Genomic DNA, 27,785 nt, shown 5'->3' on the forward strand with positions numbered 1-27,785 from the left:
GGCTTTATGGTATAGTCCACGATGAGAAGGATTCCTTACAAATGTAAAAAGGACCAGTGTTGTCAATGAACTAATTCTAAATAAACGTTTTGCCACCTTAAGACCTCCCAAAAAGTCCAACTACAGGCAGCAAAGCAATACGGGTACAGACTTGAAAGGTCAACTGATACCTCAGAGTAAACACAAACACTGCTAAGCTAGCCTGATCTTAAATACATAAGACATTAATTGTATACATTATTTAAAAATATATCTTATGTGCTCACAATTAACCACTAAAAACCCAACAACTGCAAGGCTAATTAACTTAGGGAGGACTCAAGCAAGTTCAAGAAAAGCAGGGTAACAAAGAAATTTATGCTTATGGTTTTAGAAACTGAACATCTAGTTTAGTAGCGAATATTCAATACTCTGTAGATGGCCCCTTATTTACTGCACCAAAGCAGTCAATGACCTAGGTAAAAAACAGACTGCTCTCCCTTGTTTATAATGCATTTAGTTGCCTTTGCCAAAGAAGGCACTATACTGTTTATTCCCGAATCTAATTTTAAGAGATGATATTCTCATGTTTAAGAGATGATTATGACAAAATCTGGGAAACAGTGTCCTAGACCACTGCTGAAGAGTGAAATCAGTATATACCTTACTGATGTATTGTGGGGATTGAGGAGAATGTTGTAGCTTATGAAAGACACTTTGCATTGAAGCAGCAATTGTATAAAGAGAAGAATCCCATTTTGTATCTGTTATTTTTCTGAAAAAACTCTCTCTCATTTTGAGAATCTGTTTAGTGAAATTATGGGTTGAATCAACCTTGCTGAAAGTTTATACAGACTATGGCCATTTGCAACAAGAAGGAAACAGTACCATAACTATAAAGTGACAGAGTCCAACTCTATACCAAGTGCCACAGGAAACATGTTTCTGAAATTAACACTCTCTGGATGTTTGAGAGGCTGAACAGTTCCAAGCTTTAAGCAATAGAAAGAATTCTCTTGACAGATAGGATTCAGTCCTTGGGGTCTGAAGTAAGAGTTAAGTGATTGAACTTACTTGTTAGATGTGCTTGTTTTTAGAAAGCCAAACTGTATTAACTGCAAAATGTTAAGAAAATCTTTCAGTTTCCATTAAGATTTTAAACAAAAGGCTTATGTTTAAAACCTCTTTTTTTTGTGCATGTGTTTAGTAAGACAATGGATGTATGTTCCTTTTGCCAGTTCCCATTTCTGTGATGATCTCACATTTTTGTGCTGCAAATGCCAATCAAATGCAAACTGAAAGAAGACAGACAAGCAATACTAGATGTTGCTAGTTAGCGTGAACTTTTCAATGTCTTATGATATTAAAAAATAAACCCAATCTCGGTCCGTTTGAGCAGATAATTTAACATTTTTCTTACTGAAGTGTTTTCTTTTTAAATATTTGCAGTACTGAAGTCCATTCTCCTCCCCTTAAAGCCCCATTAGCATTATACAGGCACACCAAAGAGAATGGAAATCCTTTAATCACTAATGTTTCTTAAAGCACAGTTTTTTCTCCTCGAAAAAGAAGTTGACCCATCTATGGATTGTTCTCCTGCAGGTCTCCCACCATTTGGTGGCCAGTGTTGTAGACCAAGAATGAATAAAAACTGGCAAACCAGTACAAAGGAAAGATGCAATTCCAGACACTAAACCATTTTCTTGTAAAACTGTACAAATCCAGATATGCCATGAAAAAAATCATTCTTAACTTGAATCAGCTACGGGTTATTAATGTCCTAGAAGCTGCCTTACTGTTTCAAACACAAAGGCTGTGAAAACCTGCAAAATAAGAATGCTGCATTAAATCAATTCTTTTAAATTTTAAACTGAAGCTTGAAGACTCACTGAATCATCATGTGTGGGGATCAGGATTTCTGGCTATATAAGCAATAGTTATGAAAGTGTCATGTATCCTCAGTCTATGATTTAGAGAGGTAAATAATTAGATTTTAAATAGTAAATTTCCTTAATTCACATATTTGAACCTCTTGCTTTTGCCATCAAGGGTAAAGTAACAAAGCTGAATTTAGCCCAATGTAATTCCACGCCTGAAATCATTTATTGCTATACACCCATTTTGTGTTTCTTAGTGGTAAACACTGCAAAAGTAGTTCTTCAATACAGAGAAAGTTTTCTTTATTGTTCTCTACATCGGAGAGACCCAGGCAGCAATTGTTATTTTATTTACAGTAAATGACTAAGCCCTCTTTAGAAAGAGTAAATTCCCATCCACCTTATTATATGAAAACACCCTGTACAACTGCCACTGACTTTAAGTTGCTGAAAATCAAATGCTGTGTTAAACTCTTTTTTCTCTTCATTCCAAAGGGGTATTACCTAGAGCTCTAAGTAAAGATTCAAAATTTTAAACACATGCTAGCTATCTTTCAGGAGACAGCATTTAGTTACCTTTAAGCCATTTCAATTAGTGCCTAGGTGGTGAGTCCCCTGGAGTCCAACTTCATTCATATACACACTATTACAGATATGAACAAAGCTATGCAAACAAGCAGCATTTGAATAAGGAAAACATGAACGTCTGATACGCAGTTACACAAATACATGTACATGTTAGAGTAAGAAAGAAAATAAATTTGGCAGCTGCAGAGATCTTCCCGCAAGCAAGTAAAATATATTGAACAATGCCAAAACAATCAAACATGCCCACCAAAATCATGCATTCTGGTAATAAAAAAGCATAAACTCCATCTTTGCAATACATAGTCCCTTTAGAGAGTATTTTGAAAAGTAAAAATAGCAGCAGCTGCAGCTCAAAAGCTTTTTCTTCCTCTCTTGGCTGGAAGAAACCATATCCTTAAGAAACGCAAATTTCACAATGTACGTACCTGGGAATTATGAAAATCTGCCTTGCCAAAAAATGTTAAAAGACACCAAACCATTATGGTTTGTAAAACAGAACTGTTTAGTACTTTCTACTTCTAGTACGCCAGTGAAAAACCACTAGCTAATGCTGATCATTATGAAAAAAAACTTATGCCACTCTGATTGGACACAAAGCCCTAGCTGAATTGCGTTGCTAACGTCTTAACACCAGTAAGCTTTATTTGGATATCATCTTTTTCATGAATGAACAATTATTGAGCTTGCACGTAACGCAGGGCAGCCATCATGCTCGCCGCATCTTAATATATAGTTCTATGAAGAAAAAACAAAAATGCAGCAACTACTGCAATTTAAGTGTTTATCCGGGCTTTAAAAATAAGGTGTCAAGGTACAAGCATGAAAACACATCAACAGGGATCGTAACTAAGCAAGGTCATACAAATCTCACTACTCTCGGAAGACATTCTATATTAATCATTGGTTTGTTTTCTTGGTGGCTACATTTAAACTACCAATAGCTCAGTTATTTTTAAGAAAGCAACAATATTTTTCAGGATATTTACACAAGCTTAATGTATAGAAATGCTTCTGTTTTATTGTGTGGGGAAACTCAGCAGACTCTTACTTCCACATAATTCCTTTGAAATTCTGAACCCAAAGAAAGCAAAAATTAGTCCCTAAGCCACAAGGCCATTTGTAGTGTGATCTGTTATGTGACAAAATTACGTCTAATAAAATGTATTTTTTTAACCTTAAATGTTAACGTATTTAAGCAGACTTCAAGAAAAATATCCCTTAAACAGTATATTTGGTGTAAGCATGGTTAAACAGTGCCATCTTTTGGCAATTCATAGGACTGCCCAGCTACTCCTTTCAAATTAATACAAAAAATATTAAACGTGTCATGTTAAACATTAATGGCCTAATTCTGCAACTTTTACTCACATGAGTAATCCTAATTAAGTCAATAGGACTACTGGCATGAGTAAATACTCAAAAGACTAAAGATTCTACAATTGTATCTTAAGGTTTTCATGCATAGGCTGAGTCCGCACAAACTCATCTGCAGTTCTCCTACCCTTTATCTACATTGGCAATGGTGAAAGCACCATTGTAAACAGGGCACAGGCCTTTTTACCACATCATAAGACATTAGTGCTTATGTGGTGGAGGCAGTAGTGTCAAACTAGCAGTGGAAGAACTGCTGAAAAAATTTAGGGTAGATGAGGACTATAAGATTTAGGTCAAGAAACTGAAAGGCTGCTCTTAGTATTGCTGTCATTTATGTTTCATTAGCCCCTTGCTGTGACACCAAGTAAAAGTCAGTAATAGCTTTTCTCGGTGATGTCAACGGAGCTCCACGTAGTCCTCGTGCCAGGATTGGGACCTTAAAGCAGTTTTATGGTTGCTATTAAAACTCTGAGAAGTTTTATTGAAAATTAAATGATATTTGGTTCAGACAGACCAAGTATATACATCCTCTGAGCACAAGTTAGAAATATTCAAAGTTTTTTGTACTTGTAGTTATTGAAAGTTGATTTACAGTCCTAAGGAATTCTGTTTGGACAAATTAAAAGTTATGAATTTTGTTAAAATCAAATACCCAAGTATTTAATATAACTGCATAGGACACTAATCAGAAAGATTTTATTCTTGCTAAGTTACCATGACTTACATTTTAAGTAATATTTAGCCAAATTCTCTTCTTCAGAGTTCAGTGGAGCTTCATGGGCATAAAAAAGGAGAATCTGTTCCGTTGTTTGCCTCTTATCCTAAACTGCTCAGACATCTGCTATAACATTCACTAATACACCTGAGCTTGTTGATATTTAAAAACTAATGTAACAAGGTGCTTCTTTGGACCGATGAGGACTACATGTTCAAGCTGGTGTGTCTGCTGCAGCAATAAAGTCACAGGACTTCTACATGGACATCATCCACCACAAACTCAAAGAAATTACGAAAAGTATGAATCATTGTACAAAAGACTATGAAGCCAAGATGCTTTGAGTGTAAAAAACAACAAACAGAGGCAAGGAACACAAACATGTAAGGCACTGATCTTTAAGTTACTACCTAGAAATAATGTACCCATATGCAAAGGCAGAAAATCTGCTTCAAGAATAAGGTAAATTATATTGGCTCTATTTTTCTAAGTACAGAACGTGAAGCTAAGTAACATTCCTGCATAAGAGAAGGAGATATAACAGAAGAAACTTTTCACAAAATAGTTAATTGATTTGCTACAACTTAATAGGTTGCTAGATTGTCAGTGATTTCAGCTCAGAAGTTATCTTCAAAGAAAAATACTTCTGAAAAGACCTTGTGTAAGGTATTTGATATGTGCAACAATTTTAATTAGAAAAAAATGTACCAATAATTGGAAAGACTTGCCTCTTTCATCTCCAATTTCTATGAGATGCATCCAGTCCATCGCCTCAAGATTGTTCACTACATTATATCCTTCAGTATACTCGTCAGGACTGACTTATTTTCCACATGTCTTACAGTGCTCAGCAAAATGGAGCCCCAGCTTGGCTGTCCTCAATTTGCTACCATTATTTTTTTTAATAATAAATAATATTACTCAAGCAATGAGACTTCTGCCACTTCTACTGGAAGATAATTCCATAGAGTAACAGAAGTCGAACTATTTCATTCTCCTTTTTGTTTACATCCCTATTAGTTGCCATTTGACTAAGTTTAACTCCTCTAATCTTTCTTCACAAGCCAATTACCCCAGCCTTAAATGTTTTTAATGCTAATATTCCACCTTTCATCATGCTTCTAATGCTTTACAAACAATTAAGCTTCCAAGGAGTGAGATAGGGAAGTATTACCTCCATTTCAGAGATGGAAAAAATGGATGCACAGAGAGGTGAGATCATTTGCTCCAACAAGTCAGTTGCGGAACTGAGTGTACAACTTTGAATTCTCTATGTTCTTTTCAAGAGTTCTCATCTAAACCACATACCAGGAGCCAAAACCCCTCCCTGCCACAGGAGCTCCTTTTAGGAAAACACTGAAAGATAACTAGTTGTGGGTGAACACTTTTCACAAAGCGATCACTCTATACCTGACCTATCAGTCCTCATCAAAGGAAACCAGCACAATACTTTCAAAAGACAAGCCTGGGAGCTTAAATTTATTACTCTGCTAGACACCAAAGATCACAGACTAAACAGAGACACTGGATTTATGGCTTATTACAACAATCTGTAACCACCCCGCTTTTTGTCCTATGACTGCAGAGGTGTTAACAGGCTACTCTACCTTGAATGGTCCCTTACAATATGGTTCTAACTACCTATCTACACAATCTGTTCCACCTTGCATTTTGCTGTGATGCTGGAAGTTCCTTTCCCACATCTGAAGAGCTCTGTATCACTCAAAAGCTTCTCTCTCTCACCAACAGAAGTTTGTCCAATAAAAGATATTACTTCAGCCACCTTGTCCTTCTAATACATGGCTACAACTACACTGCATAGTTCTGGGTGTCATACGCGTTGAAATTGGCTAGTTAAAAGTATTAGTGCACATTTAATTTTTACTGTACCAATGTTGTTCAAGTTATGAATGCAAAGGGTGCAACACAGTTTACACATCAGCTATGGTGCCATAGAAGAAAAATCAATACTGTATGCTCTCCTGCATAAACACTATCTGTATTTAGACAGCACTAAGCTCATTGTTAACACACCCAATTTTAAACAGTTTAACCTCAGCATGGAAGACTAAGCACAATACAGAGTTAATTCAGTAGTGTAATTAAATCTAGTCTTAGTCTGTCTTGATACCTAAGTCTAAAGACTTCAAATGTGTACTGCATATAAAGTATAAGAAATGGCACTCAAAAAATCCACCTATTACCCACTAGCACAGGGGTCGGGAATCTTCGGCCCATGGGCCCGATCCAGCCCACTGCTTCATTTCATCCAGCCTGCGGCATGCCTCAGCACCACCCCCACTCCCCCGCAGGGCTGGAGCCGCGAGCGCTGGCTCACCCCGCTGCAGGAGGAAGCTAGGGTCAGCTCCAGCTCCCGGAAGTGACCAGCATGTCCCTGCAGCCCCTAGGTGCAGGGGCGATCAGGGAAGCTCTGAGCGCTGTCCTCACCCCCAGCGCCAACTCTGCAGCTCCCATTGGCTGGGAACTGCAGCCAATAGGAGCTGCGGGTGTGACGCCTATGGGTGCAGGTGGCGCAAACCATGTAGAGCCCTCTGGCCCCTCCACCTAAGGGCCAGACATGGCAGCCACTTCCGGAAGCAGTGCGGAGCCCGCAACCCAACCCCCCTCTCCCAACCCTGAGCCTGCTCCTGTACTCCAAACCCCTTGGCCCAAGCCTGGAGCCCCCTCCTGTATCCCAAATCCATCATCCTCAGCCTCACCCCAGAGCCTGCACCCCCAGCTGGAGCCCTCATCCCCTCCCACACCCTGAACATCTCCTTTCTGGCCCCACCCCAGCGCCTAGGGAAACGAGCCTCTGTGACTCTTCCCCGCCCCCTCCCGCCCCCCCCCCCCCCAGGGTGCTGTGTGTGGCCCACGACTGATTTTTTCTGTGAGTCAATGACCCTTGATAGAAAAAAGGTTCCCCACCCTTGCACTAGCAGAACTACACCCAGTAGACAGAAGCAGATGAGATGAATATGGAGGGGCTGCACCAGTGAGGTACAACATCCTGATGTGAAGCTCAGCCATCCCCTACATCCAGCAACTGAGAGGGGGAGTGAGCTTTGCTATTTTAACTCCCTCCTCCAAACCTCCTCTATTGGTGACCTCTTCCCCCATGAATAACTCTACTTTCTGCCTCTGCTCCTCAGACCTTCCCTAGGCAGCAAGAGCATTGTCAAGTTGACATGCTTGGTGATGGTTTAACCTGCTACCCAGGGCTACAAATAGCGTAAGTGAAACTGGCGACAGGTCTTATTAATTTCAGCCTGCTTCTGCTTTGTTAAAGTAGGAGCAGCCAATAGCACAAGCACTGGAGCACAAGCAAAATACTTTTACACTGACTTATAAGTCCAAAGTCAACTTGCAAATTTATATTTCTATCTGAATACAGCTTACCTTCCATAGTTAATAAGTAACATCTAAAATAATTATAACTAAAACAAGTTAATTAAAAAATATTTGCCTAGATTGCTACTTTGTTTTCTTTTTGCATTTGACAGCATTGTGTAAAGAAAGTTTCAAGCTTTCCCCTGTATAGTCAGTTTCTCCCTTACGGAAAAAATCCTTTTAACTACAGGGGACCAGAAAACTCTTATACAGAATGTAAAGGAATATTGTAAAATATTCAGGACATATTATGGTGACTGTCTGAAATCAGATTTTTTTTTTAAGTTAGAAGATTTAAAAAAATTTTTTGACAGGGTCCCTTTATCTCTGCAACCAGAAAGACTAAAACCTCTATTTTAAAAAAAAAAGGAAGCTTAAGTTCTGTACAAACTAACAGTTTAATATCTCTACATTCAGAGCGGGCAAATGGATTTTTCAACCCTCAACAAAGAACACAAACAGAATAATGCCAGCCCATAAACAAGCAGCAGCATTTCAAAAGTCAATTAGGAAATCAGTATGGCAAGCAACTATAATATGCACACTTTTGCCCCTAAAGTCTGACCAATGAAGCTCAAGGTCCAAAATTCCTAATAAAATCAACAGCCAAGTGATGTCTTCAATTAAACTGCAAGCCAAAGAAGATCACTTCTCTATACACTCATGTATTTTACCAATCAACAGCAAATCAGTTTTGGCTGGATTATGTCAAAGCCTATTTATAGTCATCCAAGACAAAGTTGCCATTTAGTTTCCCTCTCTAAGCAGATTTCAATGCCAGAGCTTTGACATACAAAACAAATGTTACTGTCTTCCACTTAAAGTGGAAGCCTCCACTTCAGCTGTAACATTTAACAATGGTTACAAATGGTAGTATATAAATGCTAAAAAGATTCACAGATGTGCATTTTCCACAGAGGCATACCACTAGGTAAGCCTCCAAACAAGCATGGACTGCATTTGATGAGACAACTGTAGTCCTTAATCACCATTTGACAAGTTGTCCAGTCATTCACTAACCACAATATTTATGCTACTTGCCACCAGTATCTGAAATGAGCACTGAATTTGAGGTACTAGGAGGGAGATGGATGAAGCATCCTTAACATTCCAGCTATGTAAGTTACAATAGGTGAGAGAGAGACAGATAGAGGGACAGACAGACACACACAGAGCTTTGGTGTTAAAAAAAACCTCACTGAAATCAACAAATACATTTCACATCTCTTTGGAGCAAATGCTGTTCCTATCTACAGCAGTGGAAGGCTATCATAGCAGAACAAGTGGGTTTCTGTTTCTACTGTGCTTTCAAAATGGGCTCTTGCGCATTGTTTTCTAGCAAGGACTTATGGAAGGACTGCAAATCCACTGGTCATTCCATCACATGTGGGGGCGGAAGTAAGTAGCACAGTTTATTCCAGCTATGGCTGGAATAGCTGACTCAGAATGGCTCAGCTGCCACTTGAGTTCCTTCCCCTCCAGATCCAGAGTGGCTTAGTGCTCCAAGTTTGCACTAGGGCCTTGGACAGTATGCACCTCTCTGCTCTTTCAAACAGTGTTCTACAAATTCAAAAATACAACATTGTATCAGTTCCTGTTCTCTTCACCTTGTAGTTATGTTCCTGAAAAATGCGATTTTAAGCGAAACAATGTTAAACGAATCCAATTTCCCCATAAGAATTAATGTAAATAGGGGGGAGGGGAGGAGAGGGTTAAGTTCCAGGGAAATTTTTTTCACCAGACAAAAAAATATATATTATATAGATGTACACACAGTATATGTTTTAAACAAATAATTTAATACTGTTCACAGCTATGATGATTGTGAAGCTTGATTGAGGTGGTGAAGTTAGAGGGTGGAAGAGGGACAGATATTTCCCAGGGAATGCCTTGCTGCTAAATGATTAACTAGCACTCGGCTGAGCCCTCAAGGGTTAACACATTGTTGTTAATGTAGCCTCTCATCAAGGCAGCACGAACAAGAGGGAGGGGAGACAGCATAGCAGACAGAGATAGACACACACCTTGTGTGTGGGAGAGAGAGAGAAATGCACACTGCCCCTTTAAGTAAGCTGACCCACTCTTAAGTGCATTGTCTTTATAAGTGGATCAGGAAGTTGAGACAGCAGCTGCTGCCCCAAGCTCTCTCTGTCTCTCTCCCTCTGTGTCCCCTCCCTGCTCTACATGGAGAAGGGGTAAGCAGAGTGCAGGAGCAGTGGGGGAGGGAGACACCCTGACATTAGCCCCTCCCTCCCCCCCCCCCACACACAGCAAGCAGGAGTCTCTTGGAGCAGCTCCAAGGCAGAGGGCAGGAGCAGCACACGGCAGTGCGGGGAGGGACAGCTGAACTGCTGATTGCTAGCCTGCTGGGCGGCTGCTGCACAGGGAACTTAGGGAGCGGGAGCTGATGGGGGGGCTGCCGGTCCACCCTCGTTCCAAATCCCCACCAACTACCTGCAACGGGCTGCTCTTCCTGCAAGCAGTGGACAAAGCAGGTGGCTGCCAAACAACGTTATAAGGGAGCATTGAGCAACTTCAAACAAACATGTTCCCTAATTGATCAGCAACATAACAATGAAACAACGTTAACTGTGACGACTTTAAGTGAGGAGTATATAGATTTTTTTATTTAAAAGGAAAACTACCTGCTGAAAGGCAAGATAAGCCCAACAGCCCCAGAGAAAGTAGATTTGTCCAAGACCTAACTTCAGTATTCATTCCTCACAAGCTAAGCAGCATCAGGACTAGTCAGTTCTTGAATGGGGTCTCTCCCAGGAAAACCCAAAAAAGACGAGGGAAATGGTGCTGGTAATTCAGTAGGTGGTAGCATTCTTTCTGAATCAGTACTAAACCAAAGCTCCAATATGGGTGTATGGCAATTCTCAAACTGTGGGTCACAACTTGCTGGGACCCAGTGCTGAAGCTGAAGCCCCAAGGGCTTTTGTCCTGGGCAGTGAGGCTCAGGCTTTCACTTCAGCCATGGGCGGTGGGGCTCAGGTTACAGGCCCCATGCCAGGAGCTGAAGCCCTTGAGGTTCTCCCCTCTCCCCCGCAGCCCAGGATGGCGGGGCTTGGGCAGGCTCAGGTCCCACCTGCTGGGATTGTGTAGTAATTTTTGTTGTCAGAAGGGGGTTGTGGTGCAATGAAGTTTGAGAACCCCTGGTGCATGGAACTGACTGGAGTGAATCACAAAACCATGATCCTGACCATCTAACTCAAAAACCTATGCTACTTTCTGCAATAAAAAGAACCTACCCAAAATACTGAGATAGTTATTTCCTCTATCTAACCACCACCTCCCTTTGCAATATTCAGATATGGGTTCTTTCACTCATGTCCTAAGCAACTGCGTACTGCCAAACAGCTGTTAATTTCCACCACACCAAGTAGCTGCATTTCAGCAATTTCTACAATTTTAAATATTTTACGACTATAGACACTAGTAAAATGGTTAAAACACTTTACACCCACATCTATTTAAAAGCTTTTAAAAAACTTCAAATCCTTTCATAATTAACAAGACCTGCAGGGTTAGTTATAAAAGAAATATGTCCACAGTCCTGAAGGAATGTTTCAAACCAAACATTAACATATTTTCCCCCTAAATCAGTAAAAATCAAGTGAGGAAGGGTTTCTAAATGGAGGAACTAAGTTTATTACTGTCAATTTAAATTAAGCCCAAATTAATTTTGCGCAAATACGTTTTTAATTTGATCATCCAGAAACTCAAACATTAAAAATTTAGATTGTTACCATTCTGATACTAAACATGAAAATTTTGAATAAAAATTTTCAACTAATCCAATTTCAAGTGATTAAAACCTGACCCTACTAAATTGTGCAGCCAAGCTGATCACGTCATACACAGCTCACACACACACACACACACACACACAGTATTGTACAGTATTAGTTATCCAATACTGCCACCTGTTGGCTGCCAGAGATACAGTACATATCCCTATAATAATCTGTTCAAAACCAGAAGGGACCTCCCGATCATCTAATCTGATCTCCTCTATATCACAGGCCACCAACGCCATCCAGAATCCGCATACTACACCCAACAACCAATTGCAATGTGATTAAAAACTTTACTTTGTAAAATAAGATTTCGATTTTTTAATTACTAATTGCCAGTACTTAAACTAGGGTTGCATGAAATATCAATTTTGAAAAGTATATTTTTAAATATTACCATATTTAAATTATATTATGTGACACTACTATACAAACACAAAGACACGTGGCTAATGAGGAATCAAGACATGAATTCCACAAGCATGGGCTAGTCAGAAATGAAGGAATTAGGCAAGAACCAGGATGACAATAGAGGCCATGCCAGGAACCCACAACCTCTTCAAGAAAGTCTCTCACTCTTGAGACAGCAGACACACACAGTTTAGGAGGAGTCTATCTTCAGAAACTGGGGAACCTTTACACAAGATGTGTGGCTTTTTATTGTTTTGTATACAGATTGGGCTGGTTTTGCAGGGGCTGACAGAACATGTTTCCAGATTTGTATGAATACTCATTGTTGCAGAGTAGTCATGGAGAATTATCGTGGAGACACACACACCATTAAATTAAGGAGTTGTTGGGTGGGAAGATAATGCCACTTGTACCTGCTCCTAAAAAAATTATTGCATCACACACTTTGCCAGGTCAACTTTTGTAAATATTTGGGAACTAGACACAATTATCCACTAAGGTTTGCTTCATGGGCTTCATGATACGAGCACAGAACTGATGCTTGGGTTGCATCTATAGATTCAGTACAGCTCAAAGAGGCCAACTGTTTAAAACTCTCGATCATCTCCTGCACCTGTTACCTTGATCACAAGCCCCTAAAACAATCATTGTACTACCATGCACAAAAGTACCTACTCTTTCCAACACCCACCTGGTACACAACTGATCACTAACTATCCAGGTTAGCCAGTTTCCAGAGTAAAGTGTAATCATCTCTTTCTTCACAGTAGAGCTCTCCTCCCCTCCTGTCACTGCAATTTCAGGGCCAGTTCCCCAAAGAGTTAATAAAAAGAGTCCTTCCTGATTCAAAACTTCTATAGCTACTGCTGCTCACCGCAGGTCTCAAGAACTCCATTCCATTAATCTGTAACTGCATATTAAACATCGAGTGGCATCTTGTGAACTTCATCTTTAAATAGCAAATGGAACTGTTATCACGTTATAGCACAAATTCCAGGAACACTCCTGTTTCTCTTGGATCACTTAAAACATTTGGTGATTGAGTTTCAGGCTCTCCAAGTGAAAACAGTCTGAGAAAATCCAGGCCTTCATTTTGAGGATATGCCTGAGTAATGGCCTGGGAGTTATGGGAACTGGCCTGTTTTCCCACAGGCTTTTCAAAATCACTCCTAAACCACTGCTTAAGAGTGCCATGCTGAGAACTGTGAGACAGGCCCAACTGCAATGGCTGATTAACATGCTCTGCGTGGATAAGAGCAGACCACCACCCAGAAGAGGACAGCTATCCTAGACACATTTCACCTTGGCAGATTATACTGGTGCAGTCCCACAGGTTCAATTACCAATGGCCTAACCCTCTACTGCATGCACAACTTTCAGATGAGGAAGCAAGGTGCTTAGAATATGGATTGACCTGTGAACGATGTGTCACTTAAAAGCCATTATACGGTAATCTGAGAATGCCACTACTGCCAGAATGTAGCGTGGTGCACAAGCATTAGAGTATGGAACAGACTGACTGAGTTCTGCTACTAAAAAAGAATCAACCCCAAACAGGTGTGCATGCCTGGATTTACAAGCATTACCCAACTGTCAGTGAGGATAATGTGCTTGTGAGATTTTTCAGTCCCTCAGGCCTGCTTCCAAAGTCTCAGAAACTTCAACTATGAAAGTAATATAGAACAGAGAAAGATATAGGTCCAGTTAAGGTAGGCTTCAAAAAGGCAGTTGTTAAGCACCAGGCAGACTCACCCATGTCCAGAATCACTTAAAGCAAGGGAATACATTCTCCTGATTTACAAAAGCAACAATTTTTTTGTCATATAATAAAAAAAACTGGGGATAGGAATATAAGGAGTAGCTATGATAAAAATCCAACGCTTGTCTAGTTCCCATTGTAAATAAGAATATGTCGCAGCTTGAGAACTGAGCAAATGCTGAATTCTGCCCTGAAGGTAAGAAGCAGGATTGCCTGTAGCTAAAAGCTCACTTTGCCCGCTAGGATCAAAAACTTGGTGGTGAGGAGGCTGCAGCAGAACAAATTGTCTGAGACAGCTGTTGCCTCCTACATTACTGCAAACAAAAGGGTGGAGGGCCATCAAATATATGCATATGTCATTCTTATGAGGCTTTTCTCTCTTCCTCTTCGAAACATTTTTTCCTCATGATTCTTTGGAGATGAGGGATGGCAGAAATTAAGATTACCTGCTTCTGTCATGCAAAAGCAAAAACTGAGGGTGGAGTGAGGGTGCTCAGATTTCACTTCCTGGAAGACACTTTTATTCCATCACCTCTGCAATTCCATTAAGTGGAATCATTAACACAAGGCTGTCTAGAACTTTCCTCCAGGATGGCAGAAAATGTCTCTAACAGTAGGGCCGAAGGGTGGTATATACTATAATTGGACAGTTGTAGAAAACTGAGTCTGTTCCTCAAATTTGCTGGCATTCAGTTATACACAAGGTTAATGCAAATTCTATCAATCACTGTAGAAAAAGGCACAGAACTAATCAGTTTGTGAATTCAACTTGAAAACTAGCTCTACAAATAATTACCTAAAAAGTCTATGCACTAGTTCTCAGGGAGGTATTAAGTGTTAGAGAAGTTTTAAACAATGCCTTTAAGCCCTGGTTTCCCAAAATAGTCCCACAAGTTACATCTTCATGGCTTTATGACAAATGCATCTTGGCATTTCAAACTTCTTAAAAAATTTCACTTTGGGACTGAAACATTTCAGGCAAAAAGGAATTTCTACCACTTCATTTTTAAAATGTTTACCACTCAGTCTACCAATATCCCAAGCATAAACAACCAGGATTTACGCTTTCCATTACAAAGTGCAAGTACAGTTATTCCCCAATGGCATCAGAAACAGAGGCTTGATAACAAACAGCAAAATGAGATGAGGGCACAAAATCTTGTTCCTTTGAAATCTCCATCTGACTATTTCAAAGGAAACTGAGCAGAGGAGTGACCCATATTATTTAAGTTCCATTTGTCCTGTACTGGAAAGCAACCCCATGGTATGCTCCCCATGAGCAAAGGCATCAAATGCATTGTAGTGGTATTCCCCACTGTAGGTTCACGTACCTTCACCTTCCCTTTAAGTCGGGTTGCTAGGGACGACCACAAAAGAATAAAATCTTTTACATTTAAAGCCATCTGGAGCAGCTATCTTTCAAATATGTATTGGTAACCTTCACTCAATTTCATGCCCCTCACATAACCAGAGCCTGCATGTCTAATAAATGAACTGTATTGTAACCAGAGGTATTTTTGAGCCACTCAGTCATGGGGCCCACTAAGATCCCAATGCAAATACTTAGGACTTCCCCACAAAGCTAATTTTTTTTTTTTATCCTGAATCAAGGATATATGTAAAAGCCAAATGTTCTCTTGCAAAGTTTGCCAATTTTATTACCATACTGTATGCCAAAAATAACTCTTACCTCCAGATAGCTAAACATTGTCCATGATGAAACTACTGTGGTATTCCAATATGTCACTCTTAATGGGTTTTGCAATTTAAAAGATTACAATGAATTCTATGGCAATTTTTTATTTTGCTGATTTCATGATTTCACATATAATCCAAGAATCAACTGAGAGTTTTAAAATCAGAGTTAAATTTCAGAAACTTTTATTTGCAGACTTTTTAATATTTGACAAAATTTTAAAACAAAAACAGTATGACCAATTAGCAAACAACAGAGTGCACTCAATTACTGCATGCAAGGTAGCAGAATTGCCATTTGCCCTAATTTTAGAATGACAGGACTGGTTAGGTGGTTACAACAAGCATGGCCGGCTCCAGCTTTTTTGCTGTCCCAAGCGGCGAAGCGGGGGTGCGAGGGGGAAAGGCCGATTGGCGGCACTTCGGCGGCAGCTCAATCACACCACTTCATTCTTCTGCAGCAATTCAGCAGCAGGTCTTTCGCTCCGAGAAACTGAGGGACCCACTGCCAAATTACCGGACGTGCCGCCCCTTTCCATTGGACGCCCCAAGCACCTGCTTCCTTCACTGGTGCCTGGAGCCGGCCTTGACAACAGGATAGGTGATATATTCCGCAATTCAGTACAGCATATTATTGCATCTTGAGAATACAGACTGTCTGACCCATATTAAAGCTCAAGGAAATTGGAAGCAAGGTATTTATTGTAGCAGGTCCTCTACTCAGCAATTTGCTCATTGGAAATACATTTGAGCCCTCAAGCAGGCAGGCAGAACAATTCCATTTTGCGACAACTTTTGAGGTTTTGATATTTGTTTTTAACTACACACACACCCTTTTAAACATTTCCATGAAATGAAGTTGTCTCAAAATGACTGTTTTCACATCTCTCGCTCTTTCGCTGGTCAGAAATGTGTTTATGAAAATTTAGCTCATTAGCTATTATTTTGCATTATGTCCTTCATTCTGAACTTTGGTTAAGAGCTATGGCTTTAATTTCAATATGTTACAGATATTTTCAGTTTTCTTAAGTGATCCTTTCAGCACTGTATTAGGCATGTTGTACTGCTTGTTTGTGGCAAAGGAGAGGATGGCAAACAGATGAGAACTTTAAAAACAGTCCTGTTCAGAAGGGAGGCAAGAGTAGGTAGAGTCTTATATCCCTTGGAATCCAGAGGATCCTGCCACAATCCCTACATATCACAATAGTTACCCCTCCAGAAATAAAGAGCTTGACATGATGCCCATCAAAGACGGTCACCTCTGCTCCAAAGTCTGACAGACAAGTCGTTAAGTGACAAAAGACATTCCCTCCAGGTCACTCCTCACCCCCATGTTCCAATGACAGTACATTTCCTTATGTTTAGACCAATGGTTAGGTTCTGCTTAACAAAAATAATAAAAACAAAACAAAACAAACAAAACCACAACCTTACTGTACCAGAAGCCACTGGAAATAAAACAAACCCACACGTTATCGTATAATTTGCTGTTATCTGTTAGATCTATAAGCCAACCATAATTGTTCTGAAGCCATTCACTTTCTGAACTACCATTTTGTTTGGTCAGAGAAAAATTCTCTCTCTCTCTCTTTTCTTCCCATCAATGATCACCATTTTTTCCCAGGAACAGGACTCTCCTTTTGGTTCCTATCAATGCCATACTTAAATTGTCAGGAGGGAGCACTATTTTATAACACGTGGTGTTCTTGCCCTTAAGGACAAGTGTGCTGCTTCTGTACCATGACCAGAATCTGCCAGCTCATAAAGAAAAAATATAAGCTTCAAATTAGTGTCCCAATTGCCACTGAGCACACCAAAACTTTGTTTGGCCAATAATATGCAGTCTGCAGGTCTCCTATAACTCAACAGGCAGTTAACGTTTTTTAGTGTTTTTACTGTAAAATCCATCCTCAAAAAACAGGTTTAAAAGTTCAGGTTAAAATCTGTCATATAAAATCTCATTTTTATAGACAGACTACACAAAATGAATTTGTTTGTAGTTATATAAGAAAAACACAGAATTTTACTGACATAAGATTTGGTTCAGGTTTTAACTAAAGTAGAGATTTAAAAATCTCCAAGACATTGAGATTTAAAAATTAACTACTGGATCTGCACCAAAATCTATTTTAACTTAAATTCAGTAACTTTTAGCAGGACTCATCACTTACAAACAGCAATCCAACGTAACAGATCAGAATTGCCTCAAAAGATGCAGGGGACTGGACTAGATGACCTCTTCCAGTCCCTTGCTGTCCTACAATTCTATGAGGCCCACAAATATGGTTCACATCACTGAATGGACTTCCAAATACAGTTTACTAATGCCCAACAAGCCAGCTAACATGCTGAGATTAAAGGGGGTTTAGTCAAATCTAATTTAAAAACAGTAGACTGGTTCAATCTAAATATTTAAACAAATCAGCAAAAAACCTGAAAGTAGCTTGACTGAGATCATTACCTGTAATTTTGTATCCATAAGAAGCCAACTGTCCAGCCATATATTCTCCATCTGAATTATTATGAGAACATCCCCACGTGCGTATCCAGATTTTTTGTGCACCGGGAATAATGCTGTTGAGTGAACAGAACCAGGAAAGCAAGTTAGAGATAAAAGCAAAATAAAACATGAAGTCATTTCAGGCACTCAGGAACAAAAGGTTTTAGTCCCTATACATTGGAATGTTAAATGATTCACACACGTAAACCCTCCACCCAGCCTCAGTGAGGTGGAGAGGGAAGAAAAGATTCAGTATTTTAATGGGGGAGAGGGGCGGGGAAGGTAAGAAATGATCGCTTCAAAATAGAGAGGGTATATGGAAAGAGAAGACTATACACTGTAGCTATATGGAATCAAAAACCTTTTTAAAAAAAGTTGAAATCTCTATCATAAAAAACAAACCCAACGTTCATACATAGTACCAGACTGACAGGACTAAAAATAAGTCATCTATCCGTGAAACAGGTACAGCTAAATTTCAAGCTTCTCATGCTGCCTCACCTTTGTGCCTTCAACTCACTCCACAAAGGCCACCTATCAGACGTCACTACTAATCCAGACCAGATACTGACCAGTGATGTAGGGATGAAAAGCTCTGTATCCAAAGCTTTCTGAGCTACAAAAGTATTATTGTGCCAGATTTGTACCACTGTAGTAGAGGATATGCCAGCTTATTTGAAGATTTATAATTTGGCTAAAAAAGGTTGCTCCAGAGTAAAGCCTCTGGCAGAGGTACAGCCATGATACAAAAGAGCCCACTAGAAGACTAGAACAGAAATCTCAAACCTTGGCTTACACTACCAATTTACATCTGTATAACTATAGTAGACCATCAGAGTTACAAACTGACCAGTCAACCACACACCTCATTTGGAACTAGAAGCATGCAATCAGGAAGCAGAGACAAAAAAATAAAAAAGCAAATGCAGTTCAGTACTGTGTTAAATGAAAACTACTAAAAAAATAAAGGGAAAGTTTTAAAAAAAAGTTATCAGGTAAGGAAACTGTTTCTGTGCTGGTTTCATTTAAATTAAGATGGTTAAAAGCAGCAGTTTTCTTTTGCATAGTAAAGTTTCAGAGCTGTATTAAGTCAATGTTCAGTTTTAAATTTTTGAAAGAACCACTATAAAGTTCTGTTCAGAACTATGAACATTTCAGAGTTACAAACAACCTCCATTCCCAAGGTGTTCGGAACTCTGAGGCAATACTGTATATCGTTCAGGAGGGGGGGCTTCTCCCATCAACATAGTTAGCACCTCTTGGGGAAGCTCTCCCATAGGTAGTGTCTCCCATAGGTAGTGTCGTCACTAAGCACTGCAGCTGCACCGCTGCAGCACTGTAAACATAGACAAGTCCTAAGAGACACTGAGTAGTCAAGAATGACTAATGGATAAGAATCATGACTGTAATTTGTAGGGCCTTGTCTATACTACAAAGTTTTGTCAGCAAAAGTTATGCCGTTTCAATTAAAACCGCTGTTGCATGTCCACACTATGCTCCTCGTGTCGGCAGAGTGCATCCACACTAGCAGGTCTTGCATCGATACAGAGAGCAGTGCACCGTGGTAGCTTTCCTACTCTGCAACTAGCTGCAGGATGCTTTGGAAAGGGTTTGCAATGCCTCATGGGGCAGCTGCAGTGTCACATGATGCAGGTTTCTCAATCCCATCATTCCATGGGCATCCTAGTAGATTGTCAGCCACTTTTCAACTCAAGTGGGTGGGGGGGAGAGGAGAGTAGTGGGGGGGAAGAGGGAGACAGCAGGCTGACCAACCAATCCTGAGGCAGGAGGAGGGGGACACCCCCCCCCACACACACACACACCAGCCCCCGGATCTGCTCCGCACAGCAGTCCCTCCTGGCAGAAGCAGCCCACTCTGCCTGCCTGTGGTTCCTGATTCCCTCTGAGTTCTCCCACAGCCTCCTCAGCTGCCGGGAGCAGCATTCTGAGCAGCTCTGTGAGCGCTCCATGCTGAGAAATGTCAAAGCAGCACAGCAATCTGCCCCCCCACTCCCCACAGCAAAAGTCTGCCTACCACTGTGTTCCTAGTGCAGGGGAGAACAGGAGCATTCCATGTTAATGATTTGCTCTTTGTTCCCAGAACAGAGCAGCATGCTCAGCTGTCAGATACTTCCCGGACCTTTGAAAGGGGAGGGGCACATGCCTGCAGGGCAGCAGAAATCAAAACAGTGAGCAGAGCAGTCAGGGCAGGCATTGTGGGATACTGGTGGAAGTAAGTTATGTCAATAAAACAAACAGCACCGTCTACACTGACACCTTATAGCTTTAACTTTGCTGCAAAAAGCTTTATGCCTCTCGTCAAGGTAGTTTTAATTTGTCAGCAAAACAGCAGAGTTTTGTGGTCAAAAGTAACTTTGTAGTGTGTATACCTCCACTGTTTTGTAGGCAAAAGGCAGCTTTTTCTGACCAAAAACTTTGTAGTGTACACAAGGTCTAGGATTAAAGCAAACACACACGTGTAAACATCCCTGGCTAGATCCCAGACATAAAGCTCCAAAAAGGTAATCCTTTGTAGGGACATAAATTACCAGAGTAAAAACCACTGAAAACCAGAGAGTAATGGTGAGTGGCCAACAGAGAGAGAACTACTAAATAAAGATAGCTGAAGATCCTTGATACAGCAACAAATACACTGATTAAATCATATCAAGAACATACTATCTATCTTTGAATGGGGCTAACTCTACAAACTGATTAAAAAAATGCTATTATGCTTATGAAATTAAGCAGATCTCTAGTAGACTGTAAAGCAGGGGTCGGCAACCTTTCAGAAGTGGTGTGCCGAGTCTTCATTTATTCACTAACTTAAGGTTTCGCGTGCCAGTAATACATTTTAACCTTTTTTAGAAGGTCTCTTTCTAGAAGTCTATAATATATAACTAAACTATTGTTGTATGTAAAGTAAATAAGGTTTCAAAATGTTGACGCTAAATTAAATTTTAAATAAAGCTTCAACATTTAAAATGCAGAGCCCCCCGGACCGGTGGCCAGGACCCAGGCAGTGTGAGTGCCACTGAAAATCAGCTTGCGTGCCGCCTTCGGCACCTCTGCCATAGGTTGCCTACCCCTGCTGTAAAGCATAAAGCCAAAATGGTGTTTCCTGTGAATTCCAGGACTAAATAATTAAAAACTGGAAATGGATTGTTTTCTTGTTTACTTAGTACATTTGATAGCGCTTTGCATATGTTCAGTTTCTATCATTTGTGTGGGCTTCACAAGGTAGCAACAGGGAAAAGAAAAACAAAATAAGAAAATTATGTATAAACACAAAAATTGGCAGTGGGTCTAGGGGGCAGATCTAATATCTTGAAGTCTTTTTAGCGCTTTCTAAAAACGTACATTCAAGTTCAAACTTACTTTGAAGGGATACTTTAATGCAAAGATCCACTTCTACTCTCTTTTTATTCTTGGAAGAGGACACATAGATGCATCAGCTTTCCAGCATTTTTCTACAGAATATCAGTTTTATGATGTTATCTGATGCTGATACTCTTCCATGCCATTTAACAGTCAGTTATTTCTATTACTGAATAGGTAATCTGAAAGACTCAACAGTAAACTGTCACTACTTTTAACATTTTAAATTCTAGTTCCCCACCCCTAAACCCCACAAAGACACTAGAATCCAAGAGCTAGATTTTCAAGAGCTCAGCTCTCATTTAGGCACCCTAAATGAAAAGTCCAAATTGTCAAAACTTCTCAGTATCCAGTAACTGTCTCTGAAAATAATATGAAGGTCTGGGCAATTTTGTGAATCCGGTCACTTCATTCAGGCATTTCAATGGGAGCTGCTGAGCTTTTTAGCAATTAGGCCACAATAAGGAATACTGAGTATTTTTGTAAAAGCAGCAAAGAGTCTTGTGGCACCTTATAGACTAACAGATGTTTGGGAGCATGAGCTTTCGTGGGTGAATATCCGACGAAGTGGGTATTCACCCACGAAAGCTCATGCTCCCAAACGTCTGTTAGTCTATAAGGTGCCAGAAGACTCTTTGCTGCTTTTACAGATCCAGACTAACACAGCTACCCCTCTGATACTTGAGTATTTTTGAAACTCAGGCCCCAAATTATCAGTGTGCTTAACAAAAGCAGCAAAGTTTTATTTATAATCAAATCTGAAGACAACTTAAAAGCTATGCCACATTCCATTTTAGTTTTAAAAACTGTTAGTGTGTACATACTAGGGTTTTTTTGAAAGAGCTTACCTATCGCTTGGTGGATCATCATCCGCCTGAACATTTTTTTGTGAACTGCGTTTTCGCACTTTAGGAACAACATTCTTTCGTGCAAACTGTCGGTCATGTGGTTTCACATCTTGTGCTGACACAATATCCTCAATATCTTCAAGCAGTGAATCACAAGCAGCAGGCATCTTCAAGAACAGAAATATTTAAATGCAAAAATCAGATTCTATTGTCAGATATTAGTGTTGATCATGTGCACTCTACGAAGAAAAGTCTGCTAATGTTTCTAGACAAACATGCAATAGTGAAAGATATATATGAACTCACTGTGCACCTCAAAATCCACTATTCTGTAAGACCATATACAAGCTAATGACCTGATCCTGCAAACTCTTGCTTAATGAAATAATTCCAATTAAGTCAAAGGAACTATTCTCAAGTGAGATAGAATTTGAAGAATGAGACTAAGTTAACACAATAAGATGCACTAGGCATCTGAAAGTAGAATCAGGAAAATACTAGGAAAAATAACCTACTATTGTAGTACTAGGGAAATAACCTATTATAAACAAAACGAAACTTAGTTATTTCGGACAGCAGAAAAAGTAGATGATGACTTTTACATTTTTCTTCTTCCACATATATCTAAGTTTGAAATGCCAAACTGAGGAGTTTATCATGCATATCAAAACAAACAATTTCCCAAAATTAACTCAAATAGATTTACTGCATGAGTTTACAACTGTAAAGATACACATGTAAAGAAAACAAAATTATCTTGTTTAAAGTACTTACCATGAATAATAAACAATCTATCAGTTCCACAACATCTCTTATGAGCACCAGTCTCAAGAAAGTGAAAACTCAGCCTTGAGTTCTGCAAACACTTAGACAAATACACAGTTCCATTGGCTTCACTAGATTATTCATATATGTAAATTTAGCGAGAGCTTTTTCAGGATCAAGGCCTCAGTCGTGATCTAGTTATACAAGGCCTCAACCTGAAGTAAGTTTGGCTTGAACTGTTTCAAACACACATACCAATATTCAGCTATCTTTTAAAAAAAACTAATGTAACTGGTAATGTAATCGCTGAATGTCATTTAATCTACCGTGTTAGCATAAACAGTAAGCAAATTTTGTATTGTTCCTTGGAAAAATAAGTCTCATTTAATGGAAAAAACAAACAATCCTGAACTGGCATTTATGAACCTTTATAGATAAATATGTTTTATCATCTACTAGGATAAAATTTAAGTTTAGTTTGTTTGTTTTTTAATGTAAGAGTCCAAAAGAAAAATACTAAGTACTACTGTATGTGTAAACATAAGGTATCAGTCCAGATCAAACTTCCAGAGAAACCCAGAGAAAAAGATGGAGTGGCATTCCTAACCCATGTTTATGATAGCGCAGGAGGAGAAAGAAAACACGACCCTGCTCACAACCAACACCAGCCTCAACTTGAAGTATCTTGGAATTTTTGTATTTAAACATTTAACTGTTACACAAATTGATGCCATTCTATAGAACAGTTTTACACCAGCACTGAATTTGGCTTAGAATCTTTAACTTTGAAGCTTCAGAACAATCTTCCCTCTCCCTTTCTCTGCCCACCCACCCCATACACATTGAGGATTATTCTTGACAAGTAAAATGTGGAAGCAATCTTCCAGCACAGTCATTACAGCCCCTTTCTGAATGAGACCAGTTCCACAGTGGCATTCTCCAGTAACGACCAAAATTATGCTAGTCAGATAATCCACATTTAGCAGGAAAGTACTCCACATCAATCGCAGCATTCCCATGGTGCTCTCCCATCCTGACAAGCCAGGGAGCAAAAGAACAAGAGGAAAAGACAAACTCTTACTTCTCAAATTGCAGCAGACTGTTGAGGGACACCAATAGGTTATGGGTAGGGCCCTACCAAATTCATGGTCCATTGTGGTTGTGATAAATAAAGTGGGCGGATCGCTCCCTTTGATGAACAACCAGCCAGCCAGCTAGCTGTAAAACTTGGTGGCTGTTCTCTGCTTGCTTTACCTGTAAAGGGTTAACAAGCCCACAGGTAAAAGAAAAGGAGTGGGCACCTGACCAAAAGAGCCAATGGGAAGGCTAGAACTTTTAAAAATGGGAAAGAAACTTTCCCTTTGTCAGTGTTGTTCTCTGGGCTGCAGGGACACAGAGCAGCAATGCTATAAGCAGAAATGCTATGTAAGGTTTGAACCAGGTATGAAAAAGTATTTTCCATATCTGGAAGAAATGATTTGGATAGGGAATGTTTAGTTAGATGGTATTGTTGCCGGCCCAAAAAGGCCTGAGGCAGCAAACAGTGGTTCGTTGCCCGGTGTGCGTCGCACTAATTATCACACCAGGGTGGAGAATGCAGAAAAAGTTTATTTGAGCTCAAGTAAGGTGCCAGGGAGATATTACAATCTCAGATCCTGCACACAGATGCAAGCTGTGTGTGTCTTCTTATACATGATTTCAACAAGGCATCCTCATTACCCCCCATTGCCCACTTACCCCCCTTCTCCCTTCTAGTCCCCTCCCATATAATAGGCACTTTGTATAGTTAACAATTAAATCATCCTTGACAGCAGACAATTCATCTTGTAACTTTTCAAGGCTGTTACCTTGGTTTACTTCTGAATTTATTACCCTGTCTCTCCTCTCTAAACAAAACACAAGTAGGGCCCCTATTTACTATCTTCTGCTGTCCGTGTTCCACTGATAAGGAGCAGTTACACATTCCATTCTAAATGCTGACTTAGGAATTCAACTAGAATTTAACATGAAGGGACTCCTAGCCCAACATAAAATAACTTTGGTTCAATTCAGGCCTAGTACAGAAAGACTTCATTAATACTGTGGTTTTCCATCTTCCTGAATTACCTAGGAATATGCCTAATGGCACCAACAATTCCCCCCTTTGAGAATACTCAACAAACATTTGGTTGAGTTTTCTCATACTTTGAAGACAAAAAACAATTAAACTCTAGGGAGCTGGGGTATTCAGTCCCACATTCATCCTCCCTATGGACCCGGTAGGATTCGGTATGTGGAAGCCCACACCCACCCTAACCGGTCCTCATGCCTGGAAGGAGCATTGTGAATGTTCATACTTCCATCCAGAAAGTGTCCAAGTATGTCATCCCCCTGACCACAGATCAGATGGTTCCTGATAGTCTGTAAGGGCAGTGGGCCAAGTCTGGTGCTCAAGATCCATCTAAATATACCAGATCCCACTGCAATACCTTCCCAGTCTCAGTGATTCTCAATACCATCTCTGTCAGCAACTTCTGGGTCATAGAACTGAGGGTGGAAATGACATGTAACCCACCAACTCCAGCCTGTATTTGGGATAGCTGAGCTCTAAAAATAAGGCTAGTGGCCCCTTCTAGTTAGCCCAATTTCTTATCATGTTCCCAGCTTGTAAGAATATTTCAAATGGCTGCTGTATTATTGGCCTGAGTCCACAGAGATCTGATCAATTCCCTCTTCTTGCAGAGGAAACAACCCAGGCTCTCTGTTGTGTTAATCGTATGGCAGCCCCTTGTGAGCAATACATGCTGAAGGATTTATCCAAACCACAGGGCGCAGCCTGTAGAATAAACCCCAAAATCTAATCAATACCACAGTCTCAAACAGGGGTCCCACAAATTTCTTCCTGCCAGTGTATAATTCTTGGTTTCTACACCAGGGTCAGTCCTTAATGTCCTTTATGGTCAGGAAATCCTGGATTCTGACACTGCACAACGCTGTTGGTGGTCAGCAGGGCTTAATAAGGGTCTTTCCAGCATAGAGCAAAAGCAGTCTTTCGTTGGTGGAGCTTTACATTAATCCAGTTTCCTGGTTCCAAGGGTGGCAGGACTCCTAGGGTCTTTGTGTAGTGCATCTTTACCTGTGAAAAAAGAAACCTAACACATTTCATTAGTGCCTGTCAGCGATTTGCAGACTTTACAGCTGTGTGGGCACATTTAAGCCTCCCTTGTCTTGGTTGTTAGCTAAGTCTTAGCTGAGAGCAGTGTCCTGAAATGGGGCTAATGCCCTATTTTTAAACTCAGCATGTTAGCTATTTTTCCTCAGTTAACTCGTCCTTCTTCCTTTGTCCTGTTTGGCTTCTTTTAACCTACAAAGGAAACTTAGCCTTCACTTATACATCTTTTGCTAACAATGAACACATATACATTGCCTTTATACAGTACATTAGTCTTATTATTTAAAGTTTATCACATCTATCCTTTCACTAAAATAACTTTTTCCAGAGCTTTGGGACAACAAGTTAGGACAAGCACACCCACTTTGATGAGTTTATTTCATAGAGCCTCTAGTCCAATAGTTTCCCACCATCCCCAGCCCTCTGGCTAGAAATCTGAGATAGCCAGAAGGATCCCATGTACAATATGGGGAGTGGGTTAACTTTCCATGTCCTTGCTTCCAAAAACTATTGGTATGCAAGTTTTACTAACAATTTTCAATTAAAAGATTTGGCCAATAAAGTTTCTCTTTCTCTTACTTAAGGAGATGTATTAGACTTTAGTATACCATATTTTTCCCAATTTATCCAAGCACTTTGTATTCCAAGTTGAACAACACAAGTATCTGTATTCCAATCCAGACCATCCCATAAACAAAATAATTTTGGCCACCAGACAGACACCACAAGACAGAACATAAAACATAAAACATAATTTTTACTGTGCCATCAAAGGCATGGTATGTTGAATGCTGTTCAGCTAGCATCAGTTTTCTCTGATTATCTGAAAGGCAAAAACAGAAGTCTACCCTTTCTGGGCAATCAATCATCACTGAAAATATACAAATACCTTAGTTGATTTCAGGCAAAACAGGGGAATTACCCCATATTTTCATATATATGTTTCATAGGCAGCTTTGGTCTCAGTGACTTCTACTTTATCAGTTAGATAACTTGCATCAATACAGATGCTTCCTGACTTGCTTTGTACTTTTAACTCCTGCTTTTAAACACTGAAAGAAAACATCATCACTTATAGTGCCTTTAGAACCTAATAAGATTTCAATTACATAGCACTATATAAACATTTTTTAGATAATTCAACTAAATGGGTTATAACCAAATGATTGCAATCTAAAAATTTCTTTGCCTGAATTTATTTACAAACATTTCAAAAACAAACACCAAGAATTTTTCTCTTTAGCATTTTTACAAAGTTCAACTGCTGTTCCCTCCAGCAACTACGGAGTTAACTTTTCACACTGCCTTAAATCACTCACTTGTTTTCTTCAACAACCATTTTTCTCAACTTAAATCACTATTCCAAGTATCCTCCTGGGTATTTGAAATCCCCATGTTTATACCTATTTACTCCTTTCTTCCACTAGACCCTCAAAAGTTTCCAACCCGTTTTCCAATCTCTCCGTCTGTTGTTTGCCTGCCTGGGCCCGATCCTTCTTTTCTAGCTGAACCGTTCTTTCCCTAGACACCAATTTGCTCCACTGCCAGTTTTAAC

General features: G+C 39.9%; 1 protein-coding gene across 2 annotated transcripts in view; it reads right to left on the reverse strand.

Annotated features, from left to right (window-relative positions):
- CDKAL1 (CDK5 regulatory subunit associated protein 1 like 1) overlaps positions 1-27,785 on the reverse strand; it is a 636,289-nt gene that overhangs the window by 594,666 nt on the left and 13,838 nt on the right. For both annotated transcript variants that reach the window (XM_045004929.1, XM_045004930.1), the window contains exons 3-4: positions 22,315-22,481; positions 18,050-18,162 (exon numbers count right to left, since the gene is read on the reverse strand). In XM_045004929.1, coding sequence (XP_044860864.1) covers positions 18,050-18,162; positions 22,315-22,481 — 280 coding nt within the window. The remainder of the gene's footprint in view (positions 1-18,049; positions 18,163-22,314; positions 22,482-27,785) is intronic.

Source organism: Mauremys mutica, chromosome 2 (genome assembly GCF_020497125.1).
Source record: "Mauremys mutica isolate MM-2020 ecotype Southern chromosome 2, ASM2049712v1, whole genome shotgun sequence".
Classification (NCBI taxonomy): Eukaryota; Metazoa; Chordata; order Testudines; family Geoemydidae; genus Mauremys; species Mauremys mutica.